The following is a 21,136-nucleotide window of genomic DNA, read 5'->3' as shown; positions in this document are numbered from 1 at the left end:
ACGGTCTAGAATAGGCAACTCTATAGGGTCAAAAAGTAGATTACTGGTTGTCCAGAGCTGCGAGGGAGGGGGATGGGGCAATTAGGGAGTGATGCCAAAGGGGACCGGATTTCTTCTTCGGATGATGAAAATATTCTAAAATTGATCTTGGCAGTGCTTACCTAACTGAATATACTAAAAACACTGAACTGTATACTTTAATTGGGCAAATTTTTTTGATACATGAACTGAATTATATCTCAGCAATACTCTGCACATCTAGCTTGGGCTGTGATTTTCTACAGGTCTTACAACTTCAACTCAAAGAACTGAGAGTAAGAACGGAAATGTTTAAATCATGCACCTAGTATATGAAGAGCTAAACAATAAGATCTCACTAAACATATGTGACCAGGGTGAAAGTCAAAACGAGGCATTCACTTATTTTTTAAATAGAAGCCTAAATGTCACAAGACTTATATGCCATCTATGGAAGTCTTTTACAATAGTTTTTGCACCTGTTATTTCCTTAAAATTTGGCCACCACTGCCTTCACCCAGGACTTCATAAGTACATGTATCCTTACTTCAACTGCACTGTTCAAAGAAAAGCTGGAAGTAAGAGAATGTTTAAATTGTTCTTTCTCAAATGTCTTTATGAGCAGAAAATGATGAAAAATAAAATCAAGCAACCATGAAGACAGGGAGGAAATAAATAAATGAAACATTTAGCTTATGCCACACAAAACACCATTATGGGCAAACAGAAATGCCATATATCCACATAATCAATAACTGGCAAGAAGTGGCTGGAACCCAAAGTGCCCAAAAAGACAAGATTTATCATATACTTTAAGAATTAAGTTTAGCTTTTGGCCTAATGTCCAGGCACTGCAGACACTGGAATCTAATTTGCTATTTATTGGAATACTACCTTGTTGACGGCACATTTTATGTGCCTTTGCTTATTTCATCATAAATATAAAACCTCAGGAAAGTAATTTGATTTTATCTTTTTTCACTTAAAACTATCTGACTTCTTTACAAATATTCTTAGGGAAGCTAATTTATCATGCTCATTATAATGTGCTGAATTGGTCTGAAAACAAAAAAGCCAGAAAATAAAAGCTCTAACAAATTTTAACCAGTTGAAATCAGACACAATCATTTAAATACCAAGATTACTGAACAAACAATAAAGCAACAGTGTAAAAAACAAATAACTTTATGCTTTATCAAAATAAAACAAAAATTCAAATTTCATTTTATAATGGCTTCCCATGAAGAGCCTTTGAAATTTAAATATTTTCCAAAATATTTTCCTTCTCAATTCTCCCATGCTATAGGACGCTGCGTGTGTGTTCAGTTGCTCAGTAGCATCTGACTCTTTGCAGCCCCATGGGCTGTACTGTGCCAGGCTCCTCTGCCCATGGAATTTTCTAGGCAAGAATACTGGAGTGGGGGGCCATTTCCTACTCCAGGGGATCTTCCCTACCCAGGAGTCTCTTGTGTCTCCTGCATTGGCAGGCAGATTCTTATCACTAGTGCCACCTGGGAAGCCATCTGACACTATCTGAATGCAAAAAAAAATGTAACTACGGAGACAATATGAGTGCTTCTGGTGTTGGACAAACATGGTACTCAGGTGGAGGCTGCTTCTCAAAGGTGTCACCAGGGGAGGCTGCACACGCTCATGAGTCTCTCCTTGCCCAGCGCATTTCCTCTGTAGGAATTATCTTGTTTTATACTGAAAAAAATTCACATTACTTTATAGTTAGCAGTTTGTTTCTATTAAAATAATATTTCTCTAGTCCTACTGGCCTTTGCATTTATAAGACATGGCTTTGAAAAGACCTTTTGCTCTCTAAAAAAATAAAATTTAATTTAAAAAGTTTAATTGGAGGATAATTGCTTTATAATGTTGTGTTGGTTTCTGCCACACATCTACATGAAACAGCCATAGGTATACATGTGTTCTTATGCCTCAGACTAGGTTTGTCAGATACTGTTTCCAGTGATAAGTTACTGTTAATGGATCTGGAAATTCTTATTCTGGTTAAGAGTGACTTTCCCCAGATGCATGGGATACAAGAAAGGGGGAAAAAGCAAAAAAAAAAAAAACCCAAAAAACCTGACAGGAACAGAGCCAACTTTGGGTTTTTCACTCTGGCACATTATTTGTAGTCATTTTTATTAGAACTGTTGCAAATACTGACGACTTAGGTCACCTGCAATTTTTCTCTTGGTCAAGTGTTATCTGATGAGGATAGACAGGAGCGTGACTAAGGTGTCCCGATTTCTGAGAAAATTGGGTCCTAAATCAAGCACAAGAACAGGCTGGCCTCAGTGGTCATACATGCTCCCCAGAAAGAGGATCCAATAGCGTGAGTGAGGATAATGTCTCATTCACAGCCTCACAAAGATGACTAAGTCCTCAAACCTGCTGCCTCTGTGTCTTGGGAGACGCGGCCTCGGGACAGTCCTAACAACAAATGGTAATGTGATGGTAAGAAAGAACTGAACACTCGACTAAGGCAGGACCTCTGACTATTTAAGGCTTAATGAACTTGGGGACGCAAAGAAGGTACCAGGAGTTGTTGAAGGCAGACAAGAAGCTGCAGGTCAGGAGCCCCATGCATCGATGCTGAGACCAAGCTGGGGAAACTCACTGCATAAAGGACCTTAGCCAGGCTGCAAAGAGATACCAATTCCCTTCAGGGGCAGAGCACTTGACCACAGGCAAACGATACGCCTGAGGGGATGGCTCTGCTCTGTCGGGGGAATGTCAGCCTCCACTGTACACTAGTGACGTGCTTGTATCACTGCCACGGCTTCCTAAACCACCTCCCTGCTCCCCTTCCGGCCCTTCTCATCCACTCACTACCCTACAGGCAGAGGAATCTTTCTAAAATGCAAATCTGATGCCCTAGTTAAGGTTTCCTTTCGTTCTACCAGACACTACACAGAGTAACTTACTTACTCCTTAAGACATTGGGATCAGTTCAGCTCAGTCGCTCAGTCGTGTCTGACTTTGCGACCACATGAATCGCAGCACGCCAGGCCTCCCTGTCCATCACCAACTCCCAGAGTTTACTCAAACTCATGTCCATCGAGTCGGTGATGCCATCCAGCCATCTCATCCTCTGTCGGCCCCTTCTCCTCCTGCCCCCAATCTCTCCCAGCATCAGGGTCTTTTCCAATGAGTCAACTCTTCGCATGAGGTGGCCAAAGTACTGGAGTTTCAGCTTCAGCATCAATCCTTCCAACGAACACCCAGGACTGATCTCCTTTAGGATGGCCTGGTTGGATCTCCTTGCAGTCCAAGGGACTCTCAAGGGTCTTCTTCAGCCCCACAGTTCAAAAGCATCAATTTTTCGGTGCCCAGCTTTCTTCACAGTCCAACTCTCACATCCATACATGACCACTGGAAAAACCATAGCCTTGACCAGATGGACCTTGGTTGGCAAAGTAATGTCTCTGCTTTTTAATATGCTATTTAGGTTTGTCATAACTTTCCTTCCAAGGAGTAAGCATCTTTTAATTTCATGGCTGTAGTCACCATCTACAGTGATTTTGGAGCCCCAAAAAATAAAAGTCTGACACTGTTTCCACTATCTCCCCATCTATTTCCCATGAGGTGATGGGACCAGATGCATGATCTTAGTTTTCTGAATGTTGAGCTTTAAGCCAACTTTTTCACTCTCTTTCACTTTCATCAAGAGGCTTTTCAGTTCCTCTTCACTCTCTGCCATAAGGGTGGTGTCATCTGCATATTGAGGTTATTGATATTTCTCCCGGCAATCTTGATTCCAGTTTGTGCTTCCTCCAGCCCAGCGTTTCCCATGATGTACTCTGCATAGAAGTTAAATAAGCAGGGTGACAACATACAGCCTTGACGTACTCCTTTTCCTGTTTGGAACCAGTCTGTTGTTCCATGTCCAGTTCTAACTGTTGCTTCCTGACCTGCATATAGGTTTCTCAAGAGGCAGGTCAGGTGGTCTGGTATGCCCATCTCTTTCAGAATTTTCTACAGTTTATTTTGATCCACACAGTCGAAGGCTTTGGTGTAGTCAATAAAGCAGAAATAGATGTTTTTCTGGAACTCTCTTGCTTTTTCGATGATCCAGCGGATACTGGCAATTTGATCTCTGGTTCCTCTGCCTTTTCTAAAACCAGCTTGAACATGTGGAAGTTCTCGGTTCATGTATTGCTGAAGCCTGGCTTGGAGAATTTTGAGCATTACTTTACTAGCGTGTGAGATGAGTGCAATTGTGTGGTAGTTTGAGCATTCTTTGGGATTGACTTTTTTACGAATTGGAATGAAAGCTGACCTTTTCCAGGCCTGTGGCCACTGCTGAGTTTTCCAAATTTGCTGGCATATTGAGTGCAGCACTTTCACAGCATCATCTTTCAGGATTTGAAATAGCTCCACTGGAATCCCAGCACATCCACTAGACATAGGGATAGGCAGAAATATTATCCCTATTTTGTAAAAATGGCTGAGGCGTAGAGAAGTAGCTTGCTCAAAATCACAGTGGTAGCAAGCAGCAGATGTGGAGTTTGAACCAGGGCCGTTAACATTGTTTTACAGCACCTTCCATGCTTATGCTCCCGATCACCTGAAGACAGAATCTAGAATCTGTGACCTGATTTGTGAGATCCTACACGACCTGACCTGTGCTCAGTAGTGTCCAACTCTGCATGACCTCGTGGACTGTAGCCGGCCAGGCTCCTCTGTCCATGGGGATTCTCCTCCAACTTCACCTTATCCCACGTTCTCACTCATGGGTCATGTTCCAGCTGTATGTATGCTCCTCACACACATTTGTACAACACGTGTATATGTGAGTACACATTTATATATGCACACAGACTTACATATATACAGGTATAAATTATATACCTAAACATTTATATAAATTTTCATGAATATATAAGAGGCTTTTTGGTACACTCATTAAGAACACAGACCCTAGGGCCAAATAGCAGTGATTCAAATTCTGACTCTGCCACTAATTAGCTGTGGGATATCTAATAGTTACTTACTTTCTATATTTCTAAGTGTCCTTATCTAATAAAATGCAAAGATAGAATTTACCTCCTAGGCTCCTAGGAAAGATTAAACAAGTTAATATACATACTGCACTTGGAATAAGTGCCTGGCAGGCAGTGAGTGCTACATAAATTTCCTTCCCAAATTTGCTTATGAAAATATGTTCCTTTCACCTGAAACGGTCTTCTTTCTAACCTGGCCATCTACCCAGCCTTCAGAACTTGGCATAGACTGGTACCAGTTCCTCAGCGGGCCTTCCAGTGCCTCTAGGTTCCACGAGGCATCCCCATCCTGCGTGCCCAGAATTCTGTGCATTTCATCTGCAGCAAGCACCACCCCGGTCAGCATCGTGATGACTGTATTCTCTGTGAGACTGTAAACTCCCCGAGGGCAGGGACTCGGTGTGTTTTCAACACTAGAGTATCCACTGCACGCACAACTCGGCCTAGGCAGAGCGGAGGCTCAATAAATGTCCGTGAATAAATGAGTGAAGCCCATGGGACCCAAGTGCGTTAACCTGCCCTGGGGATGTGGGGTAGACATTATGAGGAAGACAGACAGGAGTCTGGACCTGAAGGATACAAGCACAGGAGACTGTTCTTCAGAGAGGGTATCTAGAGGCACCTCTAGGTAGAGCAGCAAAGACAGAAAGGTGACAGGGCCTGCCCAAATAGACAGAAGGTCGAGGCATCGTAATTTTGGGAGCTGAGAGGAAACGAGATTGGGCTGAAGAAACACTTTGCTTTGTCGATAAGAAACCTGGGCTTCAGTTACTTTGTCAATTGTTTATAACTGATTATTGACAGAGCAGACCTCTTAAATGAATGTCCTTTAACTGTGCCAAGACTTGTTAAAAGGTCTCCTCTCCTTTCTACAAGAAATAGAAAATGATGGAAAGCAATTGCTACCTTGTGTTCAGAGTTTGAGAAGGACTTCATGGTGACTGGACCCGACTGGGGTACTTAAGTGTCACCTGCAAATGGGGATCTCTCATTCTGTTTATTGAGGGACTAATCCTCTGGGGTGATTTCCAGAGTTTGTCTTAAGGGACAGTCACAATTTAGCAGTTACATGTTCAGCATAGTATAGCTCCTCCAATAAATTCTGGAGTTTCCCACAATGCCACTGCTCTACAGAAGATCAGCTATGTGCACAAAGGAGGGACAAAAATACTGTCTTGGGAAGTCAGGCCTGAGAATTCTAGAGGAGCCATTCCATACTGCAGAAATGTTGAGCCGGTATTTAAAATTCAGCTGGAGCAAGGGAGGTCAATGGTGACATAATGCTTTTCTTCCCTTTTATCACCTCTACTATATACTAATCTTCCTTTCCCCCTTTTTATAAACTGGCTCATGGATGGGAGCAGGATGATGTAACCCGCTTATAAGACTTTTACAGAATAGCAGTCTCGGTAAGACCTGCCCAGGCTTTGACAGACAGAACCAAAATGCGAAGCAAGCTAGACAAATTGAAGTGCTGGCCTGAGTGAAATGATGTGTGATTCAATAAGGGGAGACACATTTTACTTTAGAAAGAAGCACACAGTTGATTAATGGAAAATGGAAAAGGAGTGATTAGTTGACAACGTGGAGAAAAGACCAAGGGCATGACAACACATCCTGTCAATTACAAAGCCGATGATGTATTTTGGCAACTCAGGAAGCAAAATGCATTTTGAGATTCCTGAGCAGGCAGACAGTCGGGAGGAAAAAATGAATATAGAGGAGACTGGACTCAAATGAACATGAGGGTGGTGGTGGTGGTGGAAGAAGATGCAACAGAGGAAAAGCACGTCAAGACAACTGATGATGGACCTTTGGTGTGAGACTAAGGAACTGATTGGTTCAGTAATCATGAGTAAGGTCAAACTAATATAAGACGTAATTTCAGTGACCTGTGTACATCTTGGATGGACACAGAGAATATATCTTCTTTATTTTGTCTAAAGTTGGTTTGGTCTGCTGTCTAAGTCTCCATCCTCTGGTTATCAGGATAAAATGAGCTTCAGTTCTATTCAGTTTAAACCCTAGTCTGAACTGATATTTCCAAGGACTCTTTACTAAGTGCTTATTCTTTTTTGAATCAAGATACTGACTCTTGAAAAAACTGCAGCTTCCCCATCCCCTCCTTATTTTCCTAAGATGATGTCTGGGTGGCCTCCTATCCTGAAGGGGAAAAATGGATCACTAGGGCACAGTCCCAGGTGATGGCCATTGCGGGCAGCATGGCTGGTTGGGGCAGCTGTAACCTAGGGACTGGCCTTTCCCTCTCAGATTGGTCAGAGCCTGGTCCTGCTCTGCAGCCAACTACAGCCACCCTGCCCTGCTGGGGATGCAAAGTCCAGGCCTTGAGCCCACCCTCCGTCTGGTGTTTCCACCCTAGGAGAGGTGTGGTCCTCTCTCCCTGTCCTCGAGAATAACGGTAGCTCTTACCTCAGCATATGTGATACACAGTAATTGAGGGTAGCTTGAGAAGGTAAATCTCATGGTCTCTTGTGGCCATGGCCATCATGTGGCCACATCTGGGTCTGCTGGCAGAGGTAGGGGCAGAGCAGGGACTGCTGTGAGGCCAGCTCTTTGCAGAGTCCTCAGCAGAGAGCAGATGCAAGCTGTTCTCTTTTATCTCACCCACCTCCCCTTTTCTGAATCCTAACTCCGAGAAAGGGGATGGGCTAGCAAGTCTACTGAACTCTGCCCCTCTGTCTCCCTCATCGTTTTCCTGGAGACCACATCAGGTGGGTCCTAGCTCTGCCTCACTGACAAGCTGGGCCTTCTTCTCTACACAGCAGATCTGCAGGGTCAGAATCCTCAGTGCTGACTGATATGCTAGAGAAGTACTTTAAGGAATTTAGCGCTATCTTCTCACATGCTAATAGTGTGACTTCCAAGGTTTTTGTCTGGCTGCATAAACCTTTCTTGTGTACAAGACATATTTCTTGAATATTCTTCCCATTCACATTCCTTCTGCACCACACACCATGTACCACCCCTCAGACAGATGTCTTGATCAAAGGCCTTTTACCATATTAAAAAAAGGCAAAAGAAAAATGCATGTGAATAATTTCATTAAGCTAGGTTCTTAATCAGGAGAGAGACTTAAAAGATGGAAAAAAAAAAAAAAAAAAAAGAACATTGGTTAAGTGCTTTCCACATGCCAGGCATGCTGTGTTTTTTCACTGAATTCTCATAACAATCCTGGAAGATAAATACTTTCCAGAGGGGTCAGCTGTGTGTCAAAGTGATCAAACAATTTTCCCAGAGTCACAGGATAGATAATTTGCAGACTCAGAATTTGAATCCTAGTCTGTCTAACAGAAAAACATATGCTGTCTCCAGTGCATCCCATAAATTATGTAAAGTGTTATATCCTACTGAATATAAAGCTGCTCTAATATTGTACATTCCACTAGAAAAGAAATGCACTGTCAATAACACCATGACACACTATTTGTAAGACAAATACTAATTTCTGAGATGAAAAAACATGCATCTTAGAATGAATGAAATCTGGTAAATGCAGTTCAAAGAAGATTATTTGAGTAGCTGCTATGCTGTGTACAGTCTGGACCAGAACACAAGAACACCCAGGGTAAGGAAAGATCAAGAAAATGTTACCATAGACATTAAGCTATCAAGATATGGAAGCCTGAGTGAAGACAGCCTTGTGAAACAAGGCAAACTTCTAGGAAACACTATTTCCAGTGAATCAGGGGGTACAGCTATTTGGATCTAGGTTGTAAAGGGTGTAGAACGGACTGTGAGCCAAGATTTTAAAGTCTAGAAGACTGAGGAATGGTAACAACTGGAAAACTGGGAAAGGGAGAAAAATGAGTTCCATTTTTGATACTTTAACATCAAAAAACAATTCAGTTCTGTTAAGTTGCTCAGTTGTGTCTGAATCTGTGACCCCATGGACTGCAGCACTCCAGGCTTCCCTGTCCATCACCAACTCCCAGAGCTTGCTCAAACTCATGTCCATCGAGTCAGTGATGCCATCCAACCATCTCATCCTCTGTCGTCCCCTTCTCCTCTTGCCTTCAATCTTTCCCAGCATCAGGGTCTTTTCTGACTCTAAGCAAAGAGTCAGTTCTTTGCTTCAGGTGGCCTAAGTACTGGAGCTTCAACTTTGGCATCAGACCTTCCAATGCCTATTTGGGACTGATTTCCTCTAGGATTGACTGGTTTGATCTCCTTGCAGTTCAAGGGACTCTCAAGAGTCTTCTCCAACACCATAGTCAGTCCAAAAGCATCAATTCTTCAGTGCTCAGCTTTCCTTATGGTCCAACTTTCACATCCATACATGACTACTGGAAAAACCATAGCTTTGACTAGATGGACCTTTGTTGGCAAAGTAATGTCTCTGCTTTTTAATATGCTTCCTAGGTTGGTCATAGCTTTTCTTCCAAGGAGCAAGTGTTTTTTAATTTCATAGTTGCAATCACCATCCGCAGTGATTTTGGAGCCCCAAAAAATAAAGTCAGCCACTGTTTCCCCAATCTATTTGTCATGAAGTGATGGCACAGGATGCCATGATCTTGGTTTTTTGACTGATGAGCTTTAAGCCAGCTTTTTCCACTCTCCTCTTTCCCTTTCATCAAGAGACTTTTCAGTTCCTCTTCACTTTCTGCCATAAGGATGGTGTCATCTGAGTATCTGAGGTTATTGATATTTCTCCCAGAAATCTTGTTTCCAGCTTGTGCTTCATCCAGCCCAGCATTTCTCATGATGTACTCTGCATATAAGTTAAGTAATGAGGGTGACAATATACAGCCTTGACGTACTCCTTTCCCAATTTGGAACCAGTCTGTTGTTCCATGTCTGATTCTAACTGTTGCTTCTTGACCTGCATACAGATTTCTCAGGAGGTAGGTAAGGTGGTCTCGTATTCCCATCTCTTTAAGAATTTTCCACAGTTTGTTGTGATCCACACAGTCAAAGGCTTTAGCATAGTCAATGAAGAGGAAGCATATGTAATTACCTTCATGTAACTCTAGAGAGGAGCAGGTAGAGATGCTGACATGGGGCTCACTCACACAAGCACCAGCTTAAGAAGATGACATCTAACTGGGGGTCTAGAGATGAAAAAAGGCAGATAGGTCTGGATCTGTGCTGCCAAAGGAAATATGAAGAGATGGACCCTCAAGCAAAGAAGAGAAAATTCTAGACCAAAGGGGCCTCAGGAAGCACCTTCACCAAGGATGAGCACTGGTCCCTCTGGTGTCTTCAACCAGTACCACAGTGTCGACGTGGGGCAGAGAGCAGGTTTGGCAAGGTCTTCCTGCTGACTGGAGCTTCAGAGCTCACTCACACTTCCCTACACACTCGGAACTCAACACTTGCCTGCCGGAGAGAAGGAAAAGGACTGGGCCAGCACAGGAGTTCCTGCTCTGAGACCAAGCTGTTACAGATAATTGCAAGAGTTTTTGGGAAATGTAAAAAAAAAATCTATATTAAGCAACACTGATAAAGGTAACAAATGGCACTTATCAATACAAGGACTGTTCATCTAACACTGAGAAATAAGCACTTCCATCACCTTCCTCTTTTAATTTCAAGTAAAGTTTAAGTCTTAAGATAGCAGGCACATGAGCTGCTTGACCATAAGTTTTAGTCTGTTGCCTCATTTAGTTACTTAGTCCCATTCCACAGCATACTTGAAAGCTGCATTAACTATTTCAGGTTATGCACCTGTAGAAAGTTGCTCACCCTCCGGTTCTATAAGAATTAAGTCCTTAGCCACTGGAGTCACTGACCTTCAACACACCCTGAAAGGAGACTGGAGCCCTCAGAATTCTGAGTAACCTGGCGGGACAGGTCTTCATATAAATTTTATGAACCTGGATTTTTGCATCTTTCCATACTTAGAAAAGCACTAAAGTCATTAGTTAAGATACCTGTTCCTGGTGACCAGGAGCACCCTTCTGCTGAGATGCATGGTTTACTGCATGCTCATTAGTTTGCCAAAATCACATACGTACCCATCTCCCCCTTACCTCTTGGAACAGTTTCTCAGAGCTGAGAGGCTGTCTCCTGGGCTACAGTCCACAGTAAGACACCAAAATACATGATTCATAGCTTTTCCACTGTGTGTGTGTGTTTTGTTGTTGTTGACATACTCTACTAATGCAGTGTCCCAGAGTGATCAAATATAAGCTCCTAATGTGACGAGTGAAAAATTATTTTCTGAATCATCATCTGGATTTTTTTTAACATGTTCAAATGAATTCCCATCCCCACTGCAGCTCCTCTAATGAAGTCTCTCCATCACCTGCAGCAGGACACATCTCTGGGCAGTAAGGCTCTCCTCCCTGTTAGAATGGCCTCACCCTGACCACTCCTTCTAGAACTTCACAGACCCGCATGGAAGCCACTGACCACATATGGCTGCTGAACACCTGAAATGTGGCCAGTCTGAATCAGGATGTGTTATGAGTATAAAATATAGGCTGGACTTTGAAGGCTTAGTGTGAAAAAAGGATATAGGGTAACTCAGTAAATGATGCTTTGGATATAAAATGACTTAAATAAAATACATTCTTAAAATTTTTGTTTCCTTTTACTTTTTAAAATGTAGTTGGAAAATTTAATTGCACTTGTGACTTGCACCTGTGACCCCCATTATATTTCTTTTGCACAGCCCTGGTCAAGACTCTCAGCTTCTGGGTCTTATTCATTTAATCAATAATTTCACTGTAATTGACATTTATTATGTATATATGGACTAGGGTCTCTAAAAATGACTGGTGATTAAAAAAAAAAAGACTGGTGATAAAAAGATATACATAATATGACTTCTGACCTCAAGGAGCTTATAGTTAGTGGGAAAAAAACATTTTAAAAGCAATTAAAACAATATGACACATGCTATTAAAGTAGAAAATTTTCTAGTCATTGGCATGGCGACAATTTAAGGGCACACCACACAGAGGGCACAGTGGGTCTGGAGACTCAGGGGAATAAAAAGAATCTATTTGGGAAACTGAACATAGATTGTGGTTACTGAGTCACTAAGTCGTGTCTGACTCTTTCCCATCCCATGGACTGTAGTGTGCCAGACTACTCTGTCCATGGGATTTCCCAGGTAAGAATACTGGAGTGCGTTGCCATTTCCTTCTCCAAGGGATCTTCGCAACCAAGGGATCAAGCCCATGTCTCCTGCATTGCAGGCAGATTCTTTAACACTGAGCCACCAGAGAAGCCCACAAATGTAGATTATAAAGGCTAAAACAGGCTGCCTGTGGAGGAGGGGACAGACAGGACTCGGCAGTGGACTGGGGTGGGGAATGGGGGAAATGGAGAAGAGAACTGCACATTCCAGGCCGAGAAGGACAAAATGTGTCTTGTGGATGAAAGAGTCAATTTGTACTTCAGAGATACCGCAGCAGGAACACGATGGAGGAGGTCCGGGGACGGAGGGGCTGATGTTGGGAAGGAGGAGGAGGAGATGAAGGTAAACAGGCCAGCAAGATGATCTACTGCACAGTCAAGATGACAGTAATATAGTCTAGGACAGACGGCACAGACTGAAGAAATATTTAGGAGGAAAATGTGCAGGTATTTGGGATTTAGTGTATGCTAAAGTGAAGAAAAGGAAATAGGGTTACTAAGATGAAGTGAAGTCGAAGTTGTTCAGTCATTTCCGACTCTTTGTGACCCCATGGACTGTATAGTCCATGGGATTCTCTAGGCCAGAATACTGGAGTGGGTAGCCTTTACCTTCTCCAGGGGATCTTCCCAACCCAGGGATCGAACCCAGCTTTCCCGCACTGCGGGCAAATTCTTAACCAGCTAAGCCATGAGGGAAGTCCAAGAATACCGGAGTGGGTAGCCTATCCCTTCTCCAGGGAATCTTCCTGACCCAGGAATCAAACTGGGGTCTCCTGCATTGCAGGTGGATTCTTGAGATAAATACTAGGTGCCTGCTCAAAATGTTTGCTATCGGAAGGAATTCTTAAGAAATGACACTAAGTTGAGTGGCTGGACTGAAATGAAATTGTTTTCAAAATACACCAGCAGCTAAGTGCCCAGATCAATCAGGTATCCTGTTAGAGGTTCCTGCCCTCATCAAATTTACTCCTGCTCAGGGTACCTGCAGTGCTGGGATGGGGGAAGACTGCTGAGAATTCAGAGAATAGAAGGGGGATATTTGGGAATCTGAAAAAAACTTCTTAGAAAGCAAGGCCTGGAGTTAGATTCTGAAGGGCAGGAAGCACAGGAAAAGGAGTATTTGTAATAAGAAAGGAAAACTGAAACAGATGCAGCAAATGAGCTTTTAAAGTCAGGAATGAGTAAGTGGCAAGATGTGCTCCAAGGACAAGTCGAGGATGGCCTGTTTATTTTGGGAAGAACGGTGGATGAAGGTGGAAAGACAGCTGGGATCATACTACAGAGGGAGCCTGTAAGCAGCAGGGAGCCATTATAAGGTTTTAAGTAAAGAAACTGACAACCTTACATTTAAGTAAGGTTACTCTGGTGATGTATGGGAAAACTCAAGTAGGATGATGGTGTAAGGCAGTTCTGCTGACACTTTTACCAAATCCAGGAAATGTTGAACCCTCTTCCAAGCCCTGGGACTTAAAAATAAGTAAGGACTAGTCTCTTCCTCTAGGACTTGCAACCTACTGTGGGTAAGCAGAGAACAAGATCAGTTAGGATTGTCTTTGCTCATTTGATTTTTTTGAAGCAATGAGTGTTAGATCAGGGGCTCAGCAGTGAGAATGGACAGAAAGCATCTGAAAGCAAGATGGATGGCCTGTGGACAGATAATTAAAGCCCCTTATTTACTGGGTCCTGTACCACTTGCTTTTACCCCAATCTGTCTTTATTTTTCCCTATTTATTTTCCTGTTCTTTCTATCCTCTTTTCCATAGCCAAGGGCACTTACTGAACACTGGCCAATCAAATAACCTCTTACTTACACACCCTGTCTTCCCCTGAGCCAAGTATGCTTTCTACTCTGAGCAGGCTTGACATTCTTTTCATTCAATGGTCCCATCTCTGAGCAGTCAACTAGGTATACATCACACATGGAATTAGCTGAAGTTCACATAATCAGATAGGCTGGTGCATTTTCATTAAAACTCTTATTTTAGGGACTTCCCTGGTGGTCCAGTGATTAAGAATTTGCCTTGCAATGCAGGGGACATGGGTTTGATCCATGGTCAGGGGACTAGGAGCTCACATGCCAAGGGGCAACGAGGCCTGTGGACCGCAACTACTGAACCTACACTCTAGAGCCCAGACGATGAAACTACTAAAGCCCATGCGCCCCAGAGCCTGTGCTCTGCAACAAGGAAGCCACTGCAAAGAGAAGCCCATGTACTGCAATTAGAGAAAACCCACCTGCAGCAACCAAGACCCAGGGCAGCCAAAAAAATCTTAGTTTAAATTAAAAAGTAAAGGAAATACTAGAAAACAGTTTGCCAAACAGGCACAGAGATAAAAGTATATGACCCTGTTAAAGTGTAACTCCATAGTCTATCAACGTAGTTCAATAAAGTTTTAACTCTAAATGGCTTACTATATGTCAGCTACTTGATTACTGGGATAAGTTGAATAAGACACAATTCCAGTCCTGAGAACTTTGAGACTTTATAGACAGGTGATGAAAAATTCATCTAACCACATATGTCCTTACTGCTCATTCTAGTCTGTACCATGATGATTTCTTACTTGCACCATCTTCCTTCTTCTGCCATCACTTCCCACCCCTTACCAGCTCCCTCATAGTTTGAGTGAACCTGTTAAACATAAATCATATCATGTCTTCCCCCTCTTACTGAGGAAAACTGTAAGTCCTTAATCTCAGTCCGTAAATTTCTGTATGATCTGCCTCTGATGTCATCTCCTACAATCATTTCCCTTACTTAACTCTACTCTATTACTACTTGGCGTCTTTAACAAGACCAGAATGTTCTGAACACATTCTCATCCAAAACCCCTTTTCAGGTTGCTTATGCCTGGGATTTTCCTTCCAAAATATCTGAATGATTTTCTCTATCACTTTCTGGAGATATCTGCTCAAAGGCTATCTTTGACTGAGTCCTTCTCTGACCACCCAGTATTCCCTACCTCCCTTTATCATGCTTTACTTTTTAAAAAAGCATTTATTCAATAAAATGCATCTATTACCACCGGAATTTACCATTTATTGTCTGCCTCTCTCAACAACATTCGAAGCTCCACAGAAAGAGAGTCTGATGATTTCTTCCTGTACTCCCAGCACTTGGAATGTTGTCTGGCATGTTGTTGATGGTCAACAAACACTTCTTAAATGAACCAGATAAATGACTGGGGGTTATGCACAGGGTTTTAGGGGATCAGGGTATGTGGCATAAGCAGAGAGGAAGAGGGCTATCAGAGAATGATTCTTTAAGCAGATAATGGTTGGGCTGAGACTTCACTCATTCAACACATTGTTCTGGAGTGTTACTATGTGCCAGGCATTATTCTAGGATCAGGAAATGTAGCTGTCATGAAGACAGACAAGTCTCTGTACTTGTGGAACAATCTTGAGAGAAAGATTGTTGCTTGCTTCTCGAAGCAAGAAAGCCAATACATGAGTGAATAAGGAAAATATCCAACACTGAACATGCTATGCAAAGAACTAAAACAGGACGATATAAAAGAGAGCACACCCAGGGGCTTATTTCAGATTGAGTCATTACAGAAGCATCTCTAGGAAATGACATTTCAGCAGAGACCTGAAGAACAGTAGGAAAGCACCCATGTGAAGATGAAGCAGTAAGCATTCCTACAGAGAGAAGAGCCAGTGCAAAATCCTTAAATGGGAACAGGCTTGAAGTGCTCAAGAAAGCAAATGGAAAGACACACAGTTGCAGAGAAGTGGGCAAGAACAAGAGGGGCATGACTTACGGTGAGGCAGGAAGACTCTCCATGAGCAGGACTTAGGTGGTGAGGCAGGGGAGGTGCCAGAAGAAAAGCACTGTAGGCAGTGAGAACAGCAGAGGCAAGAAGGCGTGAAATAGATTGGTGTGTCTGAGCAATTCTAGGAAATACATTTCTCCTGGGTCCAATGCACAGAGATGGAATTCAGATCATGGTACAGGTAAACTATTTTTTTTTTTTTTTCATGAAGCTTCTGGCACATTCCGCTGCAGTTGGAAAAGAGAACCATTTCTTTATGGTTCCAAGAACCATACACAGCGAGCACCAACACAGCCTCAGGAAGATCTATAATCAACCTAATCAATATAAGGAAAGACTATGCTAAGAGGTATATTCTTAGATTCAGATATTATGTATTTGAGCTTAGAAGCTTGGAAGATAAAAAACAAATACAACCTCAGATTTGTAAGCTGTCACAACCCATTTTAGATAGTGAAGGACGAGAAAGTGAAAGTGAAAGTCGTTCAGTCTTGTTCGCCTCTTTGTGACCCCACGGACTGTATAGGCCATGGAATTCTCCAAACCAGAATGCTGGAGTGAGTAGTCTTTCCCTTCTCCAGGGGATCTTCCCAACCCAGGGATCGAACCCAGGTCTCCCTCATTGCAGGTGGATTCTTTACCAGCTGAGCCACAAGGGAAGCCTAAGAATGCTGGAGTGGGTAGCCTATCCTTTCTCTAGGGGATCTTCCTGACCTAGGAATTGAACCGGGGTCTCCTGCATTACAGGCAGATGCTTTACCAACTGAGCTATGAGGGAAGCCTGTGAAGGACAAGGGGATGGGTTAAATCACTCGCAGTCAAGAGCTGGGAGTCAATTCCATGTCACACTTTACACAATGCTGTTTCCCCTGCTGTGAGCCTCTCATCAATGGATTCGATATACTTGCCTGGAATGATCCTTGCCGTTAATTTCTTCTAGGGACCTTGCCTTCTACATTTTTCCTTTGGCTTTATTTGTCTTCTCCTGTACCTGCTTATAATTTAGAAAATTTGTATGTTATCCCCTTCAGCTAATTCTGATCAATTTCATGTTTTATGGCAGCTGTTCTTCAGCTCAACCTTCTACTAACAAAAGTGATGAAAACCCAAATAAACTCAAAGATGGGATTAATATACTTGGACATATTTCTTTATACTAACTGAATCCCCAAGGAATATCTTAGTCTTTGGAAACTTTAACATATCATCTTTTTTTTTTTTTTTTAACAGTCAAGACCCTGTTATTGGTAGAACTGAGTCCCCAAGGAATATCTTAGTCTTTGGAAACTTTAACATATCATCTTTTTTTTTTTTTTTTAACAGTCGAGACCCTGTTATTGGTAGAACTGAGTCCCCAAGTTATATCTTAGTCTTTGGAAACTTTAACATATCATCTTTTTTTTTTTTTTTTTAACTGTCAAGACCCTGTTATTGGTAGAACCAGAGTCCTTGTATAAAGTAGTGCTGATTGCACAACAAGGAATCTAGGTTCATGGTTTTTCAAGTAAACTGACTTACGAGTAACTCTTCAATATTTGTGTTATATTAGCTTGTTGCTGATCGACACTAAGCATTAAGATTAAAGCCATTTTGAAACTATTATTTTATACATCATATTAGAAGGCATTATGAGGTATATACCAAGATGAAATATTTACAGTTGACTCTTGAATAACACAGGTTTTAACTGCATGGGTCCATGTATGTGTGGCTTTTTTTTTTAACTAGTAAGTTCTATAGTATGAAATGATCCACGGTTGACTGAATCTGCAGATATGGAGAGATGGTAGATACAGAGGGACTGTGCATGCAGAGGGCTGGCTGTAAAGTTACACGTGGATTTTCAACTCTGCAGAGGGTCAGCACCTCCAACCCCTGCACTGCTCAAGGGTCAACTGTATTCAGGAAGAAACAAATGAAGGGTGAAATTTTCTTCCATTAACAATAGCACATTTTGTACTCTTATACTACAAGCCTCTAGTCCATACTCCTTACTTAACAATGTAAGCATGTAGTTCAGACAGCAGCTAAGATGTTCACTGCGAATGAGGTTAACAAATTCTCACTACATAATGTTATCTGTTGCAGGAGACATTTACTTCAAAAAATTTTGGATGTCCAGGATAGGACCAATGTCTCCTAGTACTTCTCTATTAGATGGCCAAATTGATGGTGTCTACAATGCCATGTTTACGAATTTCAGCAATGATGTGCACAGTTACAGCCTCTTGAAATGCTGACGATATTTTTTCTTGGTAAATGGTAAATTCTGAAATGCTTGGGAAAAAGGACATTTGACAATGTAAATGAAAACTAAAAGGTGAAAAGGAAGGCAAGGACTGGTCAAGATGCTGAAGAGAAGTGAGAGAACTGATCCCAATTTGTACTTTTTTTTTTCTTTTCTTTTCTCTTTTTGGCTGTGCTGCACAGCTTGCAGGATCTTAGTTCCCTGACCAGGGACTGAACTCGTACCCTCGGCAGTGAAAGCATGGTGCTCTGACCACTGGGCTGCCAGCAAAGTCCCAGTCCCAATTTTTAGATGCACAACATTTCTACAGATGCCAGTGTGAAGGCAGGTGCTCTGCAACCTTTGCCTTTTTATGTTAGTGGAGGTCAGCAACAAAGCAAATAAACATGGTTCAAAGCAAAAGATGAGGCAATAACAAGTAGGGTCCAAGAAGCAGAGAGTAAAAGTGCAAAACCTCAAAAATGACAAAGTATTTTAGTTCTATTTTCCAGTGTTTCTTTTCATCCATGCTTAAAGAAATGACATTTTCCAGAGCCTAAAACTTGTCTTTTATAATACCTAAGTTGTGACAAGAGACAAGTAATAGTTGTTCAGCTGATAAAGTTAAATGTGAAATTAACATCAGAGTTACCTGAAACTCTAATCCATAGTTCTCTCTGCAGAATTCTCTCAGTTTAGGATACACGTTTTCCTTTAGAGCCTGTCTTTCTGCTCCCGTGTCTGTGGTAGAAAAGCAAACACAGAGAAAGTGAGTTATGACCACGTATGCAAAAGAAAGCAGAAAAAAAGAAAGCTTACAAATAAACATGAATATAATCAAGCTGGGGCGCTACACTGTGAAATGATGGGATATTTATCCACTGGAGGGGACTTGTTCTTCACAGAGCAGGCGGAGCTGAGACCCCTCTGCCAGGCATATAGGACGGATGGGAGCCCCCTGGTAAGTTCTGCGGGTGCTGGCAGAGCTGAGAATTCACAGCTGATTCTCTAGACCCATGGAGACCCTCACATCGATCTCTTAACAGCCACAACCACACTGACTTTCAAAGAGGTAAAAGGAAAAATCATAGGGCTACCGGGTGTATCTCCATTGAGTATAAATGTTTCAACACACACACACATATTAGTTACTGATTTCCCAAAACATCTAGCCTCTGTCATTTCCTAAAGCATTTAGAAACAATAGCATCTGTGCAATCAGCACAATAACGAGGAGGGACAAACCGTAGGAGTTAACACATAAAAACTAGCAGATTCCACACGTGGTGTTTGAAAACTAGCCAGTGGTTCAGTAGTAATGTCTTTCACTCTGGACTTAGGGGCCTGTTATATCAGAGAGGGGACCGCTTTACATGTGCCACTGTGTGTAAAAGCTTCAAAATAAAGTATTTAAAAATTATCTATGTCATTAAAAATACAAGAAGAAACAGAGAACCTGAAACCAGAAAAACCACAAGATATGTATGTATTTAATGTTGGATGTTCTGCACAGAAGTGGATTCTAGATTCCATCTGTGCTGGACGATGCTCCATATCAGTGATGATGCTGCAAGATGCTTACAGCAAAGACAGACTTGCCCTCTCCAAGTAACTTCAGACGGAGATGAGAATCAGAGCTTTTCAAAATTAGGTTAATGTGTGATCTTATGAAAAGGACCATTTGCTAAATGTACCTCAATCCCAGCCATAACCATGAAACATCTGCATGCCACGTTTATAACTGAGAAACCAATTTAAAAGACTGTCCTTGTTGTTGTCCGCCACATCTGTGCATACAAACTCAACCATATGCCACATTGACCTACTCTACTTTCCTACTGTTCTCAAGCCTGTTTTGAGAGGCAACCAACCAGTCTTGAGAGTCTGAGATGCAGCGGCAGCTCAACAGAGCGACAGGAACCAGTGTTTACAAGGGAACCAAAGATTCTATACAAGGTCTTTGAGATTACCCTGTGACCCAAACAAGCAGGGCCTTCTCCCACCACAGAGCCAACATAGACCTAAGTCCACAGGATGAGTGGGAGGACCACGCTTGAGGAGGGCACACCTGAACAGTGACCAGGCACTGTTACGGCACCAGTGGGGGCGGGCGACTAAGCTTTCACATGATTGATATAATCTTGGCATCACATGCCCATCCTCCTTCACCCTGTTTTAAGGGCTGAAACTCTGCAGTAAAACTGATAATATTCAATCTCTCTAAAAGGCTACAGATGTTCAAAAGCCAGATAACAAAAAGTCACTTTAAAAATGAAGTATTACCCGATGTGGAATCTGGGAGTATATTAAATAAAGATTACTGGTAAGATATTCCAAAAAAAAGTTGTATCCTAATACATGAAAAAATTATGAAATGAGGAGCAGAAATCTGCTTCTTCAAAATGTTACTACTGTAAATTTTATTCCTGGGTACTGAGACCTAAATGTGTCTTAGTAAGAAGGCTAAGGCAGAAACCCAGTATCTAATTACTAACATTCAGTGAGTGCTTACTGTAGACTAGTATTTTTATGTGCATTTTCTTAGTCACTTCTGTCAACAACCTATGAAATAGGTAAGATTACTAGTCCATTTTTATATAAGAGGAAACAAATATAAAGCAGTTAAGAGACATGCTTGAAGTCATATGACCACTAAGTTGGAGAACCTGGATTTGAATCTAGAGAGCTAAATGTCACACTTTGCTCTAGCCATGGAAAATATGTAACTGTGCAAGGAATATTTGAAATGACAAGTGCAATAACTTCCCTGAATGATCAAGGGATGTCAAAGTCCTAATACTTACGAAACAAAAAATCTGAGTTACCTACTTCTCTTCACCTCTGATGCAAGCCAAGCTCATCTCTCCGTTGAACCCTATCTTGCTGTTTCCATACTTGCCTCCATCCATCTATTCACCACAAAGCAGTCAGCCCAATCTTGCAAGAACAAATCTGATCACATCACTCTCTCATTTCAAATGCTCCAGCATCT

General features: G+C 42.0%; 1 protein-coding gene across 1 annotated transcript in view; it reads right to left on the bottom strand.

Annotated features, from left to right (window-relative positions):
* Positions 1-21,136, bottom strand: part of NWD2 (NACHT and WD repeat domain containing 2) — a 209,393-nt gene that overhangs the window by 104,859 nt on the left and 83,398 nt on the right. The window contains exon 2 of the mRNA XM_061164782.1: positions 18,797-18,885. Within this exon, the coding sequence (XP_061020765.1) occupies positions 18,797-18,885 (89 nt within the window). The remainder of the gene's footprint in view (positions 1-18,796; positions 18,886-21,136) is intronic.

Source organism: Dama dama, chromosome 17 (assembly GCF_033118175.1).
Source record: "Dama dama isolate Ldn47 chromosome 17, ASM3311817v1, whole genome shotgun sequence".
Classification (NCBI taxonomy): domain Eukaryota; kingdom Metazoa; phylum Chordata; class Mammalia; order Artiodactyla; family Cervidae; genus Dama; species Dama dama.
Note: the sequence above shows the minus strand (reverse complement) of the source record. Positions and strands in the feature narration are given on the sequence as shown.